Below are 16,152 nucleotides of genomic sequence, written 5' to 3' on the forward strand. Positions count from 1 at the left end.
ACAAACATCTTGTTTGGAGCAAATCTTGAGTTGAATGCACATCGGAAGGCGGTCAAAATCCTTTCCACCCATGAAAATACACAATTATTGGAGATTAAGTTTAATCTGAATTTCAGGAGCAGGACCACACCTCAACCACTCCCCCTCTTCAAGCCACACTCCTATAAACATCCACCCACTCTAAACCTCGGCCTGTTCGCGTTTTCCACATTCGAAACCAGACGCCACGCAGAAAGAACACAAAACAAAAACAATCTTACCTTGGACCAAACATGGATCTGCTGTTTCTCAGCCCGTCCGACGACGACGACGATTGTATTGCCTCCCCAGAGGCCACCCATACACCCAAGGGAAGCCCTCGATCTGCTGCCCTATCCAAAAACCCCAGGGATACCTACGAGACACCGCCAACCGCCACCCGCCACCCGCCACCCGACACCGGGAACACCCAGACAGCACATCGGAGCCAAACCCGCATAGCTCCAACAAGCCAACCGGCTGCATCCACCCGCCAGAATCCCTCTCTGTTCAATCCTTCTGTACGAAGGTTCCGATCCACGGCCGTCCTCCAATAACTCACTCACCGGTGACAGAGGGATACCTGCCACCCCCAGGCGTAGTCAACGGCAACGTAAGTCCCCTCTCTCTTCCTCCGCTCGCTCCAGACCCAGCGCTTGGGAACGAGTCTCCGACGACTCCGGCTCCCCAGCGCGCCGTGTTCAAAGCCGCCGCCACCGCTCCCGCGGTCCAGCCAGGTCCCCCGTCGAAAACGCACCAGCCAAGATCTCCGACTGGACCGTAGTCCGTCTGCTAAAAGCGTTAAAAGAGAAGGGGATACCTCACCACCGCTCCGACAACAAAGCAAAACTGTTCCAACTCAGAACTTTCCAAAAGTCACGTCAGGCTAAAAACACAGACGTACCTCCATCCAAAACACACCGGCGTAACGTCAACGACAGTGCTGTTACCACGCACCTCCAACCCCCGCCCTCCCACCCACAAAGTTCCGGGTTGCCAGGTTTGCAGCGCGTCACCTCTCATCCCCCTCCACTTCCTGAGGCAAACTCATCTTTGCACAGCGGCACCGGGATGCCGACTCTTTTTTCCTCTCTTCAATTTCCACAGCATTCCATCCTACCTTCTGGCTTGGATCCATCAGTCTGTACTGCTGCTGTTCTTCCATACCCCTCTTTTTCTGCCCTCTACTCTGGCACCGGGTTGCCAGGTCTTCTTTCCTCTTTCTCCCTCTCTCATCCATCCACAGTGCCCATCATCACCACTGGGCTGCCAACTTACAACCCTTCTGCCCCCTTTCCTCAGGCGCCTCCAACGACCTTCCCCAGCACAACGAGGGCCGCAGTTTACCCTTCTACTATGGAGATTCCTGGCACCGGGATGCCAGTCCCTACTCCTTCTTTCCCTACCCTCCAACCATCCCATGCTCTCTTTTCCGACTATGCCCCCACTATGCAAAATCCTCCCCATCCATCCGGACTTCTGGCGCCTCTTCAGCGTCCACTGGAAGGACGCCGACTACTTTGCCGCGAGACTCACTTTCGGCTGCAAGAGCAGCCCTAAATTATTTGACACACTATCAGAGGCCTCGTGTTGGATTCTCTCCAACAACCACAAAAATTCCTCACCTGGTCCACCTCCTCGACGACTTCCTAGTTATAACTCCTCCTTCATCACCTCCAGCCCACGGTCTCTTGACCATGAAATCAGTCTTTGCTCAGCTTGGCGTCCCTCTCTCTGAAGAGAAAACAGAAGGTCCTTCACACATCTTGGAGTTTCTCGGGATTACTCTCGACACTGTCCGGTTCCAAGCTTCTTTGCCCGCGGAGAAACTCCACCGCGCCATTCTCCTCCTACAAAACTTTCTTCTTACTCCCTCTTGCACAAAACGACAACTACTCTCCTTCTTGGGACATCTGAACTTTGCCTTGTGCATCATCCCCCAGGGCCGCTCCTTTATTTCGCACTTGCTCTCCCTTGCATCATCCACACCCTCACTTATCGATCCAGTCTCCATGGATACCCCCTCCAGAACAGAGATGCAGATGTGGCTGCATCTCTCCAACTGGAACGGTGTCATCTTCTTTTACGATGACCAACTTTCCAACCCAGAAGACATTCAGCTCTGTACTGATGCTGCTCCTTCCGCCGGTTTTGGGGGCCACTATGGCAGATGATGGTTTTCAGCTGAATGGCCCATCGAATTCCGCAACTTCCTCCAAGGCTCCCTCCGATCATCTTCAGCAGTCCACGAAATATATCCGGTCATTATTGCCGCGTTCCTCTGGGGTCACGAGTGGCCAAAAAGGTCTATACTCATCCACTCTGATAATATCGCCGCAGTCGACATCATTAACAAAGGCAGAACAAACTCTTACGATCATGCCCTTCATACACCGTCTCACGTGGCTGTCGGTCACCCATCAATTTATTCTCCGAGCTAAACATGTTCCTGGCCACCATAACTCCATCGCTGACTCTTTGTCTCGCTTCTCCTTCCAGATCTTCAGAACCTTAGCTCCAGACGCGGAGGAGAATCTAACCCGTCCCACCATTTTCAGACACGACATTCCTCATTTTAAACAAACCATCGCAGAACTCATCTCTTTTTCCCAACAAGCCATCAGCAGCAGCTTAGCCCCCAGCACTCTTTCCACTTACTGGACGGCCTGGAACTCTTTCCGCTCCTTCCACGCCACGTTTAACCTTCCGTTCCCTTCCTTCGACGTGGCCTCTGTATGCAGCTTCATCTCCTATGTCCACTCAATTCTTCACATCAAGATACCCACCATTAAGGTTTACCTTAGCGGTATCAACTTCTTTGCAAGATTACTCACTGGCTCCCCCTGCTCCCCTGCAACGCTCTCCCAGTCGTCTTTACTTATTAAAGGCCTTCAGCACCAAACACCTACACCGACTCCCGCTAACCACCGATCTTATTTCTCGCTGCATTGCCACCCTTCGTTCCAACCACTTTTCCGCCCACCTGGCGCGCACTCTGGAATCCATGTTTCTACTTGCTTTCTTCGGTTTCTTGCGATGCTCAGAATTCTCTTCTTCTTCAGCCAAGTTTAACCCTAGTCTCCACCCTTTCGTATCAGACCTTTATCCCATCTCCGAAGATTGCTTCGGCTATTCGCTCAAACGGAGCAAAACAAACCAGGTAAGCAACCCAGTTCCCATTTGTTACTTTAAACTAAATTCACATCTGAGCCCCTATGAACCCCTCATACACTATCTGCAGCTCAGGAAAACACAGCAAACTTCTTCCCATGAACCGCTGTTCATCACCGAAACAGGCCAATTCGCCAATCGATCCTGGTTCCTTTTATACTTCAGAGCCGTTCTAATCACCTCCGGGATTAATCCTGACTCCTTCTCCGGCCACTCCTTCCGCATAGGGGCAGCCACCACCGCGTCAAGCAGAGGAGTCCCAGACCACTTCATCAAGGTCATGGGCCGCTGGTCTTCCCAAGCCTATCAACTCTGCACCCGCCACAGCTTCGATGACCTGCACAAAGGGCAGGCAGCCTTGCTTTCTTAGGATGGCTTCTTTTGGGGATCTGCAAGGCCCGGGAGCCGCAGTGGATCCTCAACTAAGCCTTCCCCAAACCGCGAAACAATCACCCTGGCTTAATCTCCCTCAATCAATGAAGGTTCGCCCTCGGCCGAGGCAGGGTCCTAGCTAGTGAATATTCCTATAAGTCTTGATCCCTGATGGTTTCAGTAGAAGTAGGAATAAAAGCCAGAGCAGTATCTTGGTATGAAGCAAGAAAAAAAATTATCTTTTTATCAAATGAAAACACGCTAACTGTGGGAAAACTATGCATGCACTATACATGTCACACATTTTAAATCCTTATGTGATGAAAATGTCTTGCCGATGGATATTTTATGCTCAGATAACCTGCTTCAATGTGTAAGCAATGCATGACGACTGTATAGTGAAGTTGCCTGAAATCCAGAACATTTAAAGTAAATGGGATGGGCTTTCTATGACTACAGTATTAGGGGTCTGAGAACAGGGTCATATCTTCAGACTGCAAGGAACCCGAGAGCATTAAGTGCGGGAGAATGGATGCAGCAATCAGATTTGAAGAGATATTGACATTGAATGAGAATTGAAAAAGACTAATGTACTTAAACATTCATCTTGAAGTGGATAAACCGTTTGCATTTCAAACATGTTTGTGAAAGAAAAGAGAAGCATTTAACAAAGCAAAACTGTCTCATATAAATGTGTATTATAAGAGTTTATAATATACCAAGATGTGCTCAAAGAACAGTGTCTGGCTGTAAAGATATACGGACAAATCTGGAAATGTCAAAACCTCGAGCTTGGAGCAGTGAAGACTATAATTCATCCCGCCTCCCTGGCAAGCTTTGTTTAAGTCCTGTACATCCTGGATGCAGGTCGGAGCGACAGCAATGAAAAGGAAAATACGTCTAATCAGGAAATATTTCACGGGAACATTTCATTCATCTTCAGTTTTCATGTTTATATGGGTAAAGATAATTCAACTAAATTAAAACGAGCTCAATTAATGACTTCCTGTGTGAAATGAGATAACATTTTACAGCGTAATGCTATTGAAGTCATGACCCTGCAGTCCTCCACCTCCAACTTGAGAATCTTTAGTTATACAGTCAAGTATGTTGTGTATTCAAATCCCCACCCTCCATTATATATGATGTGCTGTATATATTCAGCTGTAAAGACGTGGTGAGGCTGTACTTTAGACCTCTTCAAGAGTCACCGGGGTCCTCACAGCAGGGAAACATTTTTTTTAATTGTATTTTTTAAATTTTATTCACTTTATTAATCCCCGAGGGGAAATTTCTTCGCTACAGCAGGGGGGCTCTCGGGGGAGCTGCTGCAGCAGGCTGCCACTAGCGCGGCGCCAGGTAACCTTACCTGAGGTGCATGTTTTTGGATGATGGTATACCATCGAGGTATAGTTGGATTTCAGCTTTGAAGTTTCTTACTTGGTATGAAAATTTTTGCTTTTTCCCTTCCACAGCATTTTTGGCATTTAAGTGTTTCCTCTCAAACCTAATAAATTTAAAATATACATGTTTTCTTAACATTTTCATAGTAGAGAAAAGTTTAGCACATCCTAATTTAAAGTGTATAATAAGCAAAATATTTTACAAGAGTGTTTTTCTTAATGAGGGGAATTGAATCAGAATTTTAATCCGTATATTGTTTTTGTTTTTTTCAATTTTGATTAATGCGCATGTTTTACACTTGTAAATTACTTTATTTACTTGTTTATTCAGTTTTGTTATACACATGATATACATGTGATATATTTTATATAAGTTATAAATTTATGTTTTGTTTCGTTTTTTACACTTATTTTAACTGACAAATGATTGCAAACATTGGATTATAACGGTTGGATCCCATCCTCTATGTGGGTTTAAATCCACTGGTAACTCACCAGCAACTGGTTAACTCACACATGCAATACTGACGTTTACCAGAGGGGCGCTGTTGTGCACGTCGGGGGATCAAGCCTTCTCTCCGGGACACGACCCTTTATGTCTCCAATGAAACAGCAGCGTCATGAGCTACACCACTGAAGAATCTCATTTGGTTGATTTTTGCTCACTGTTTTATTTATTTGGTCGTTAACCAGACCGACTCCGACGGGAAAAGTTTCTTTTAAGTCTGAGAAGAATCTCCGGTGAGTGGTGAATGCGTTGCTCACAGTTAGCCGTTGGTGCAGAGCTACAAAGAAGGACGGTTGTAAACAGTTGTTTAGTTGGGCTAAAGATACCGATCAGGAGAGAAGGGGGGAAAACAGTCGGAGATAAATATTAATTTGTTGTTGAATATTATTTTACGGGGTTGATATCTGTGATTGTGGAGCTACAAGTGCGCGACGGGGCTATCTAAGCGCTGGCGGTTAATGCGTCGGGACCTGTTGAACCGAGCGGGAACGATGACGTCATGTTCTTGGTCAGATTGAGAGAACAGCTGTTGAGTGTGTTGATTACTAACTTTGGACGTTTAAATAATGCATGTTTATAAGTGATAGATTCCACTGAGACATGAGTACATGTGTAACTATGCTGTGTGTGAAATATGTTGGTATGTTAATATTGACCATAGTGAATAGTATTGTATATGTGTGTGTGTAATACTATGTTGTGTACTGGTCATTTACTGTTACACGAATGATAGAGTTTAGAAATTACAGGACTGACATATTCTGTTCTACTGTATACAGATTGTTTTTTTTTGTATGGATCTGTGATGGAGACAGCGATCCCCAGAAACCTCTGCAGAGCGCTGGAGCTGAGTGACCCTGTGACCCCTGATCATCTTTGCCGTGAGTGAAGCTGCATTTGGACTTCTTGGATTCTCCTGCCGGAGCACCGACGAGCAAAGGATTCAGGTAAGAGAGCCTACAGACATACACTACCCGGGTAGTAGACTGAAAGACAATAGACTGAAATTGACACGGTTATTATTTGACCGGTTACTATTTGAATTTGTTGTTTTTCTTTTATGCTGTTCCCTTGATTTTCTGTGCGTGTTAATAACTCTAATAAATTGCAGTTCAGTTCCTTGTTTTAAACTGCAAACATTTGCCATGTTTCATTCACTCCCAGAGCGACCTAAGGACAGTCCTAAACTTAACACAGGAAATCTAGTGTGTTACATAGACTACACACTGTTTCCACAATCCCTTTTATTGATTAATCCTCTCAAACCTAATGAATTTTAAAATATAAATGTTTTTCTTAACATTTTCACAGTAGAGAAAAGTTGAGCACATCCTAATTTAAAGTGTACAATAAGCACTAGATTTTATAAGTGGTTTTCTTAATGAGGGGAACTGAATCAGAATTTTAATCCGTATATTGTTTTTTTTTTTCAATTTTGATTAAACTGCACGTTTTACACTGTTGTAAACTATTTTATTTACTTGTTTATTCGATTTTGTTGTACACATGATGTACGTGTGATATATTTTATATAAGTTATAAATTTATGTTTTGTTTAGTTATTTACACTTATTTTAAAAATTATTGCAAACATTGGATTATAACAGTTGGATCCCATCCTCTATGCGGGTTTAAATCCACTGGTAACTCACCAGCAACTGGTTAACTCACACATGCAACACTGACGTTTACCAGAGGGGCGCTGTCGTGCACGTCGGGAGATCAAGCCTTCTCTCCGGGTTTATATGTTTTGTTTAGCTTTTTTTGTTTCGTTTTTTTTACACTTATTTTAACTGACAAATGATTGCAAACATTGGATTATAACAGTTGGAACCCATCCTCTATGTGGATTTAAATCCACTGTTTGCACAATCCCTTTTATTGATGAATCTGTGTGAAAAGCAAATAAAGGATATGGTTATATGGTTATATTGATATTTAGTTAAGTACACTGAACAACTTTAAAGGGCTTAAAATACAAACTGTCACTATTTGAAAAAACCCACCAAAATAAGGATGCAGCAGACAAAGTTTGTAAACATATGTGCGTATTGCATGTTGTTTGTAATGCATTGTTTTTCTCACCTGGTTCTTTAGTGGCTATTTGAATTATTATCCCCATAAATGACTCCGTTTTCTGATCAAATGTTCTGATACTGATGTGTCTGCCAAGATATTTTCCAGAAACATGAGGCAATATGAGGATGCATAAGCAAAAATCACCTGTATTATTTGAAGTATTAACCAACCTGATAGCTAATAATTCATATCGTTCTTTCTGTAGATCAAACATGACTTCATTGCTGGGCATCGCCCTGCTGGCCTTGGCTCTATCGGGCCCCGCAGGGGCCTTTTACCCCATCAGGCGTGGGATGTCCAGTCACGTCAGCATTACAAGAGCAGTTCTGTTGCAGAAAGTGACTGAGACGTGTCGGACGGTGGCCAAGGCCGCCGGCCGCAAGTTCAACCCCACGGTACGATAGAAATTACAAGAAAAAAAAGAGTGCATGACAGCGCACAACATAGTCACCCAGAAACACACACTTAAAATACAAACACATTCATTTGCATTTTAACACTTGGTTTTACTCTACTTGCCTGGATACATAAGCTTTAAAAAAGCAAGAGAGAAAGTCATATATACACCGAAAAAAATTTCACTTTGTGGTTTATTCTTTTTTCATTCCAACAATACTCAAGAAATAAAATTTTGATATAAGAATTTAAGAAAGTAGTAGAGGATTGTAGTGATTTTTACCTGGAGGAGCAGTAAGAGCTGAGGGCTTCACAATCTTTAAACACCTTTAAAATAAATCTTAAGACATGCCTTTTTAACTTCTCGAAATCTATTTTATATATAATTTGTACCAATTTCTATATAGTCTTTTTTTCCTGACATGTCACTTAGTTTATATTACCTTTTATTTATTTATGTTATCGGTCCTAAAAATTGTTGCATTTTTATTTTATTGTAAAACACCAATTTTGCACGAAAGGTGCTTCATAAATACGGTTCACTTGACTTGACTTAATAGGCTTCATTGGGAAATCTTTAAACCCCTTTTTCATCATTTTTGCAACAAACATGGTTCCATTTTCTTTTATAAACACCGGCTCTTGTTTGAATAGTGCTCGTTCTCACTGCTCACATTGTGATCTCTTACCTTCGACCTCTAGGGTTCCTCCCCTGAGGAGCTGGTCAGGGCCTGTCTGGGTCCCACAGCAACGGGAGAGGTGTCTGGAGCCAAGTTCCACTCGACTCTTCAGGAGATTTTAGTCCAGAACGGACTGCTGGACCGAGACTTTGCCAATAGGTAAAGTAGGAGAAAATACAGAATAACATTTTATTATTAAAAAAAAGAAAAAAGCAGCTATAAATGTTTGTGTTCCAAAGCTTTAGATATGATTTTCTTCTTCCGCGTGATAAATTCTTCCAGTGCTCCACATCACTTCAACTCCGAGGCCTTCTTGGCGGGACGTGGTCTCATCACGGAGGGCGTGGTGGCCATTAAGGCTAACATTCACAAGGAAAACTTCCAGGCTGCCAGGGAAACACTAGGCAGAGTCCTTCATACTCTACAGGTGAGGAGGGAAAATTTAAAAACCTCGGCTTTAAGAAATAAAAAGACAGAGTGGAAGCCAGGACGATGGAGGGGAAAGAAGATAGAAATAAAGTCGTGTGTGTTTCCATACACTGTCAGGACTTCTACAGCCACAGTAACTGGGTGGAGCTGGGCAACACGGGCACAGACATCAACCTGATGCGCCCAGACCTTCCTCTGGACAACCTGGCAGGTGAGTGTGTGTTACAAGATATAGCAAATAACTTTCTCTGGGTTGTGCAAAATGTCATAAAGCAAAATATGCTTATTTTAATCCTTGCAAATTACTTTTGGTATAAGTATAACGCCTCCACTCCTGCTTCTTGTTTGCACTTTGCCTGTGTAGGTGTGGACACCGCCACCTGCAGTGACTGTGCCAGTGGAAAATGTAAAAGTCAAATCCTCCGCAAGATCCTGAATGAGAAGAAACTTACCTCTGGCTACTTGTCAATCTCTTCTTCTACCAAGCCTTCAGGTATTGTATCACATAAACATATATTATATATAATACACATAACATCATATTTAACAACATGCTGATGACACATTTAGATTGAACTAATCATTTATGCACAAACAGGAAAAGAAAGATTGATGCCAGTATTAGCTACAGTGGGGCAAAAAAGTATTTAGTCAGCCACCAATTGTGCAAGTTCTCCCACTTAAAAAGATGAGAGAGGCCTGTAATTTTCATCATAGGTATACCTAAACTATGAGACAAAATGAGAAAAAAAATTCCTGAAAATCACATTGTCTGATTTTTAAAGAATATATTTGTAAATTATGGTGGAAAATAAGTATTTGGTCAATAACAAAAGTTCATCTCAATACTTTGTTATATACCCTTTGTTGTCAATGACAGAGGTCAAACGTTTTCTGTAAGTCTTCACAAGCTTTTCACACACTGTCGCTGGTATTTTGGCCCATTCCTCCATGCAGATCTCCTCTAGAGCAGTGATGTTTTGGGGCTGTCGCTGGGCAACACGGACTTTCAACTCCCTCCACAGATTTTCTATGGGGTTGAGATCTGGAGACTGGCTCGGCCACTCCAGGACCTTGAAATGCTTCTTACGAAGCCACTCCTTCTTTGCCCGGGCGGTGTGTTTGGGATCATTGTCATGCTGAAAGACCCAGCCACGTTTCATCTTCAATGCCCTTGCTGATGGAAGGAGGTTTTCACTCAAAATCTCACGATACATGGCCCCATTCATTCTTTCCTTTACACGGATCAGTCGTCCTGGTCCCCTTGCAGAAAAACAGCCCCAAAGCATGATGTTTCCACCCCCATGCTTCACAGCAGGTACGGTGTTCTTTGGATGCAACTCGGCATTCTTTCTCCTCCAAACACGACGAATTGAGTTTTTACCAAAACGTTCTATTTTGGTTTCATCTGACCATATGACATTCTCCCAATCCTCTTCTGGATCATCCAAATGCTCTCTCGCAAACTTCAGACGGGCCTGGACATGCTTAAGCAGGGGGACACGTCTGGCACTGCAGGATTTGAGTCCCTGGCGGCGAAGTGTGTTACTGATGGTAGCCTTTGTTACTTTGGTCCCAGCTCTCTGCAGGTCATTCACTAGGTCCCCCCGTGTGGTTCTGAGATTTTTGTTCACCGTTCTTGTGATCATTTTGGCCCCACGGGGTGAGATCTTGCGTGGAGCCCCAGATCGAGGGAGATTATCAGTGGTCTTGTATGTCTTCCATTTTCTAATAATTGCTCCCACAGTTGATTTCTTCACACCAAGCTGCTTACCTATTGCAGATTCAGTATTCCCAGCCTGGTGCAGGTCTACAATTTTGTTTCTGGTGTCCTTTGACAGCTCTTTGGTCTTGGCCATAGTGGAGTTTGGAGTGTGACTGTTTGAGGTTGTGGACAGGTGTCTTTTATACTGATAACAAGTTCAAACAGGTGCCATTAATACAGGTAACGAGTGGAGGACAGAGGAGCCTCTTAAAGAAGTTACAGGTCTGAGAGCCAGAAATCTTGCTTGTTTGTAGGTGACCAAATACTTATTTTACCGAGGAATTTACCAATTAATTCATTAAAAATCCTACAATGTGATTTCCTGGATTCTTTCCCCCATTCTGTCTCTCATAGTTGAAGTGTACCTATGATGAAAATTACAGGCGTTTCTCATCTTTTTAAGTGGGAGAACTTGCACAATTGGTGGCTGACTAAATCTCTGCCTGATAAATATCAGGCAGAGATTCGATTAATCATCGTTGTGTAAACCTTTTTAGCAAGGGGTTGAATGTATTGGACATTTATTCATGTGTAAAAGTCCCTCACTATAACTATCACATGTCAACTGGATGACTTTGATTTAAATGTTCTGTGTTGATAAATGTACTTACTGCTTTGATAAAGTAATAAAATCCACATGCAACCCAGTGTTACCTCTCCCTTCTGTCCTGCACCAGGTAAATGTAGCCACGGAGGCGTGGCTGATCTCACCAGCGTAACGCAGCCTCGAGGAGGCATCAACAAAGATGAGCGCCGCTCGGATAACGTGGCCGTCCACGATGCTGCTGTGCACGAAGCCACAGCTGCCAGCCTCCAGCTGCTGGAGGACATCCACCTCGCTGCAGGGGACAATAACTTTCTGAGGTACGACGGCCAGATATGAAAAACAACTCAATCATAAATGAAAGTTGAGCTCTGGGATAAAGATCAACATTCTCTTGTCTTTTCTTACAGAATGATGGGGATTGCCCGTTCATCTGTTGTGTGCTTCGTTATTGACACCACGGGCAGTATGTCAATCGACATCAGTGAAGCCAGGGCGGTTCTTTACAAAATCATTGACGGCAAAAAAGGAACTCAGGACGAGCCCTCAGAGTACATACTTGTGGCCTTCAATGACCCCAGTATGAACTGCTTTACCTATATATGTCATGTGTAGAAAAACCATGAGTGGTATTTGACCAAAGCTTGATGGTAAAGTTGTTATATTAGATATATTTACATGCAATCTAATGTAAAGTAGATCTGGCTAACTGCAACAAACTGCATAAAGGTCACAGCGTTCTGTAGGAATCCAAAATACTTATTCTTGGTGTTCAGCTCGTTTTTGTGCTTATATGTAGAATTTGGACCTATGATCAGGACATCAGATCCTGATGAGATGAAAGCAGAAATCTCAAAGCTCAAAGCAGGCGGTGGTGGTGATATCGCTGAGCTGTGCCTGTCAGGACTTCAGGTACTACAATGAACTGCAGCATCTTCAAATTGTAACTGGGACTGTGATTGTTTTGGGGGCGTTTGTTCTGTAAAAAAGGTGAAGTTATGGTCTCTCATTTCTCCAGCTGGCTCTCACTGGTGCTCCTTCCTCGTCCCAAATATACGTTTTCACGGATGCTATAGCCAAAGACATCTCCCTAAAAGACACTATTATTGCTCTCATCAGGACCACCAAGTCAACGGTAAATGCTGACTGGCACTCAATGACGACCAATGTTCACTAAGTACGTCGGTGAAGAGGTTATGAATATAACCTGCACATTGACTGATCTCCACAGGTGACATACTTCACGACCACCCGTCCTAACCGCCCAATACCAGACTTTCACAACTATAAGGACTTAGCTTTGGCCTCTGGAGGCCTGGCCATCCAGGTAGAGAAGAAAAAGCTGGCCATGGCCACTGACATTATCCAAGACACTTCGACTTCAGCTCTGGTAAAAGTTTGAAACTCTACGAGTATACTCACTGAAGCATGTACCAGAAAGGAATCGGACTAGTTTGAAGAATTGAAGAGGTAAATCGTCCATTTTGCTCTTCCCTCCTTTTCCTCAGGTGACAGTTCTTCAGCGAGCGAGGAACCCTGGGAAGGATGAGATCTTTCGTTTCATGTTGGATAAATCACTGAAAAACATCACTATTTACATCACGGGAACATCCATTTCTTTCAGTCTGACCAACCCCGCCGGTAACTCACTGTTCCAGTGCAGTGGAGGCCTTTTGTGTTTCTTTCTTGGTGTAAACTCTCATTGCTAATGAAATGTGCTAAACATTTCCAGGAGTGAGTCAGAGTCACAACGAGGCAAGCGGTAAACTGGGGACCATTAAGACAGCGGGCAACCTGATGAGAGTTCGTCTCAACGCTGACAAGCAGGCGGGAACATGGAAGATTAATATCATGACCAACCAACCGTACACACTCAAAGTCACAGGTCAGATGCTGTATATTTGTCGTTTACACGTGTTTTTCATCAAAAGTGTCAGAATACTTAAACAAAATTCCTTTCATAACTGTTAGTGCATTTACAGGTTCAATGAGTTCTTGCTGTGTATCTGTATTTAGGGTAAGTGATTGTGTTTCCAGGCCAGAGTATTATCACCTTCATCTATAACTTTGTGGAAAGTTTCGGTGGACCTCACCCGGGTTATGCAGTTCTCAGAGGGCGTCCACAAGCAGGTACAGTAGCTGCAAAAAAGCAGTTTTATTGGTAGCACCACATCACTAGCTGTGTAAGACATAGATGTCGTAATTTATTATGTATAGTCATCATCACAAAAGTTAAGGTAAGAGTATTTCAATCCCCAATATCCAAATTATTATCTGAATACTCATCTGACGCTATTTAAAATATAGTTACTTGTGGATGTGTTTTCTAAAACAGACGCACATAATCCAGTGTTTCTGTACACCACAATCCAGTGGTAGAAAATAGTTCAGTGTCCGATATTACCTTATATGACTTGTACCTTTGTCTTTTGGTTTTCCTTTCGATCTTCTCCCTACGTCTGGAAACTCAGGGCAGCCAGCTACCCTGATGCTCTCAGTAATAGGTAGGAGAGGTCCGTCCTCGATCACTGTTGGAGATGTCAACCTGGTACCCGTGTCTGGTTCTGCGTCCGGTGCCACCAGCACATTGACTGACATGGGCAACGGAGACATCCTGGTGACTGTGAATGTGGCCCCTCAAGGGGAGTTCGTGGTCCTTCTGAAAGGAACCGACAAAGTGTCAAACAGTGAATTTCAGAGGCAGTCAACCACCCAGATGTCCGTCTCCAAAGTGACTATCCAGGTCTGTTTGCTTTACTTCCCCTTTACATCCTGTGTACCCTTTCACACAGCTTTTGTTTGATGACAGAAACCATGAGGATGGTGAAGGAATATCCAAACATTTTAGGAATATAAGAAAGATATCAGCAGTCTTTACCTGTTTCCTTCACTTGTCCACTCTAGGCTGTGGTGGACAGCAGTGTGGAGCCAGGAAAAGCCTCGAAGCTCCCTTTCAGTTTGATGACGCAGGGCTCTGGTGGTTCATTCTCCATCAACATCAGAAATGACAGAAGCTTCCCCATTTCCTACCCAAAGAGGTGAGAGAAACTAGCGACCATGCCCAACCATATCTCCCACGGCCCCAACAGCACCTTCTTCAGGGATATTCTTTCATAAGGAGCAACTAAGAAACTTTTCTTGGGCACTTATTGTTGTCTTTAAACATACTTTTAGCTGCTGCTTCCTCCGCTCCATCGCTAAGGTCACAACTGTTGCTTCCCCTCCCCCCTTTCGCTCTGGCAAAACAATCATAGCCGAGTGAAACACATCACTGTTGTTTGAACGTAATCTACGATTGACCTGGAGTACCATGTGAAACCCCTACCCACCGAATGGAGTAAACGTTAGGGTAACTCAACCCCAACCTGCCTGGCACTGCAAACTCTCTCCTACTATATCACGAATCCAATTCCTGTAACCTTCAGGTGTATTTTTCTCCTCTCTTGACAGCCTCAACTTGACAACTGGACAATATTCTAATGCTACGCTGACCATTACCCCACCTGCCGACACCCCATCAGGCACTGACATCACCCTGACTATTAAAGCCAAGTCGCCCAGCCGTGTTGACTCCAATTACGCCGTACTGAGATTTTCCGTTTTTACCAAGGTAACCAGAGGATTCCTCGATGTAACATAGTTTGACGCAGTCAAGTAACTACATAGAAGTTCTATTGGATTTAGCTACAAAGAGGGCTATTATAGCTGTGTGCTATAGATCTAAAGTGCCATGTTGACGTTACTCTGATAGAAATTCCCCATCTTTTTCTCTTTTCTGTCTAGATTACAGATTTTATTCAGCCAGTGTGTGACGTGGTTAGTGTGCTGGCTGATCATTGCCCTAATGATATGTCCCAGTGCAAACCTTTCACATGGGAGCTCACAGCTCACCTTACTGACGGAAACGGCACCGGGATACAGAGCATTTCCCTGCGTCAGGGGACTGGAAACCTGACGTACTTCCCGTTGAGTAATTCCATCTTCCAGGCAAACTACAACGCATCCTGCTGCTCACAGATTGTAGAGTTCATAGCTGTGGATGATGTTGGTAATGTGGGCAAGTGCTATCATTCAATTGTTCACTCGGGTGGCCCTCCTGCTCTCGCTCTGTCGCTGCCACTGTGGCTGTGCCTGCTGGTATCTGCCTTCGCAATAAGGCTGTGAAGGGCTTAGGTCGAGGTTTTTTAAATAATGCTCCTCCATATGGCATTAAACTTTCTTCTGGTGATGGATATTTTATGCTCGGATAACCTGCTTCAATGTGTAAGTAATGCATGATGAGTGTATACTGAAGTTGCCCGAAATTAAACATGAAGTACATTGTTTAGTTTTATTTTTTCTCAAGTTTCACGCAAAAATCCTGTTTGGAGCAAATCTTGAGTTGAATGCACATCGGAAGGCGGTCAAAATCCTTTCCACCCATGAAAATACACAATAATATTCCTTCACGTCTTGATCCCTGATGGTTTCAGTAGAAGTAGGAATACAAGCCAGAGCAGTATCTTGGCATGAAGCAAGAAAAAAATTATCTTTTTATCAAATGAAAACACGCCAATTGTGGGAAAACTATGCATGCACTATACATGTCACACATTTTAAATCCTTATGTGATAAAAAAAAAAATGTCTTGCCCAAAGGCAACCAAAGGCTACATGTTCACAACAAAATATCAGTGCAAACAAAATCAACAAGTTACTCCAAACAAAGATACAAATAAGATAAATTAGTGGTAGTTGTTTCTGCCCTTTCTTTTAAGATCAGTGAATCGCCTGGTTTCTGAAATCCAG

At 43.6% G+C, this 16,152-nt stretch overlaps 1 protein-coding gene across 1 annotated transcript; it reads left to right on the top strand.

Moving 5' to 3' along the window:
- Positions 1 to 7,763: 7,763 nt before the first annotated feature.
- On the top strand, positions 7,764 to 15,529 carry LOC138208130 (von Willebrand factor A domain-containing protein 7-like). Its single transcript, XM_069165833.1, has 17 exons — positions 7,764 to 7,946; positions 8,650 to 8,786; positions 8,910 to 9,054; positions 9,174 to 9,267; positions 9,421 to 9,549; positions 11,499 to 11,685; positions 11,776 to 11,945; positions 12,165 to 12,277; positions 12,384 to 12,500; positions 12,597 to 12,755; positions 12,874 to 13,006; positions 13,098 to 13,250; positions 13,403 to 13,495; positions 13,837 to 14,108; positions 14,270 to 14,403; positions 14,816 to 14,975; positions 15,149 to 15,529. The coding sequence occupies exons 1-17, from the start codon at positions 7,764 to 7,766 to the stop codon at positions 15,527 to 15,529; spliced, it is 2,760 nt and encodes a 919-aa protein (XP_069021934.1).
- The last annotated feature ends 623 nt before the right edge of the window (positions 15,530 to 16,152 follow it).

Source organism: Embiotoca jacksoni, unplaced genomic scaffold (genome assembly GCF_022577435.1).
Source record: "Embiotoca jacksoni isolate LCO1_2020_lvr unplaced genomic scaffold, fEmbJac1.0.p SCAF_36, whole genome shotgun sequence".
Classification (NCBI taxonomy): Eukaryota; Metazoa; Chordata; class Actinopteri; family Embiotocidae; genus Embiotoca; species Embiotoca jacksoni.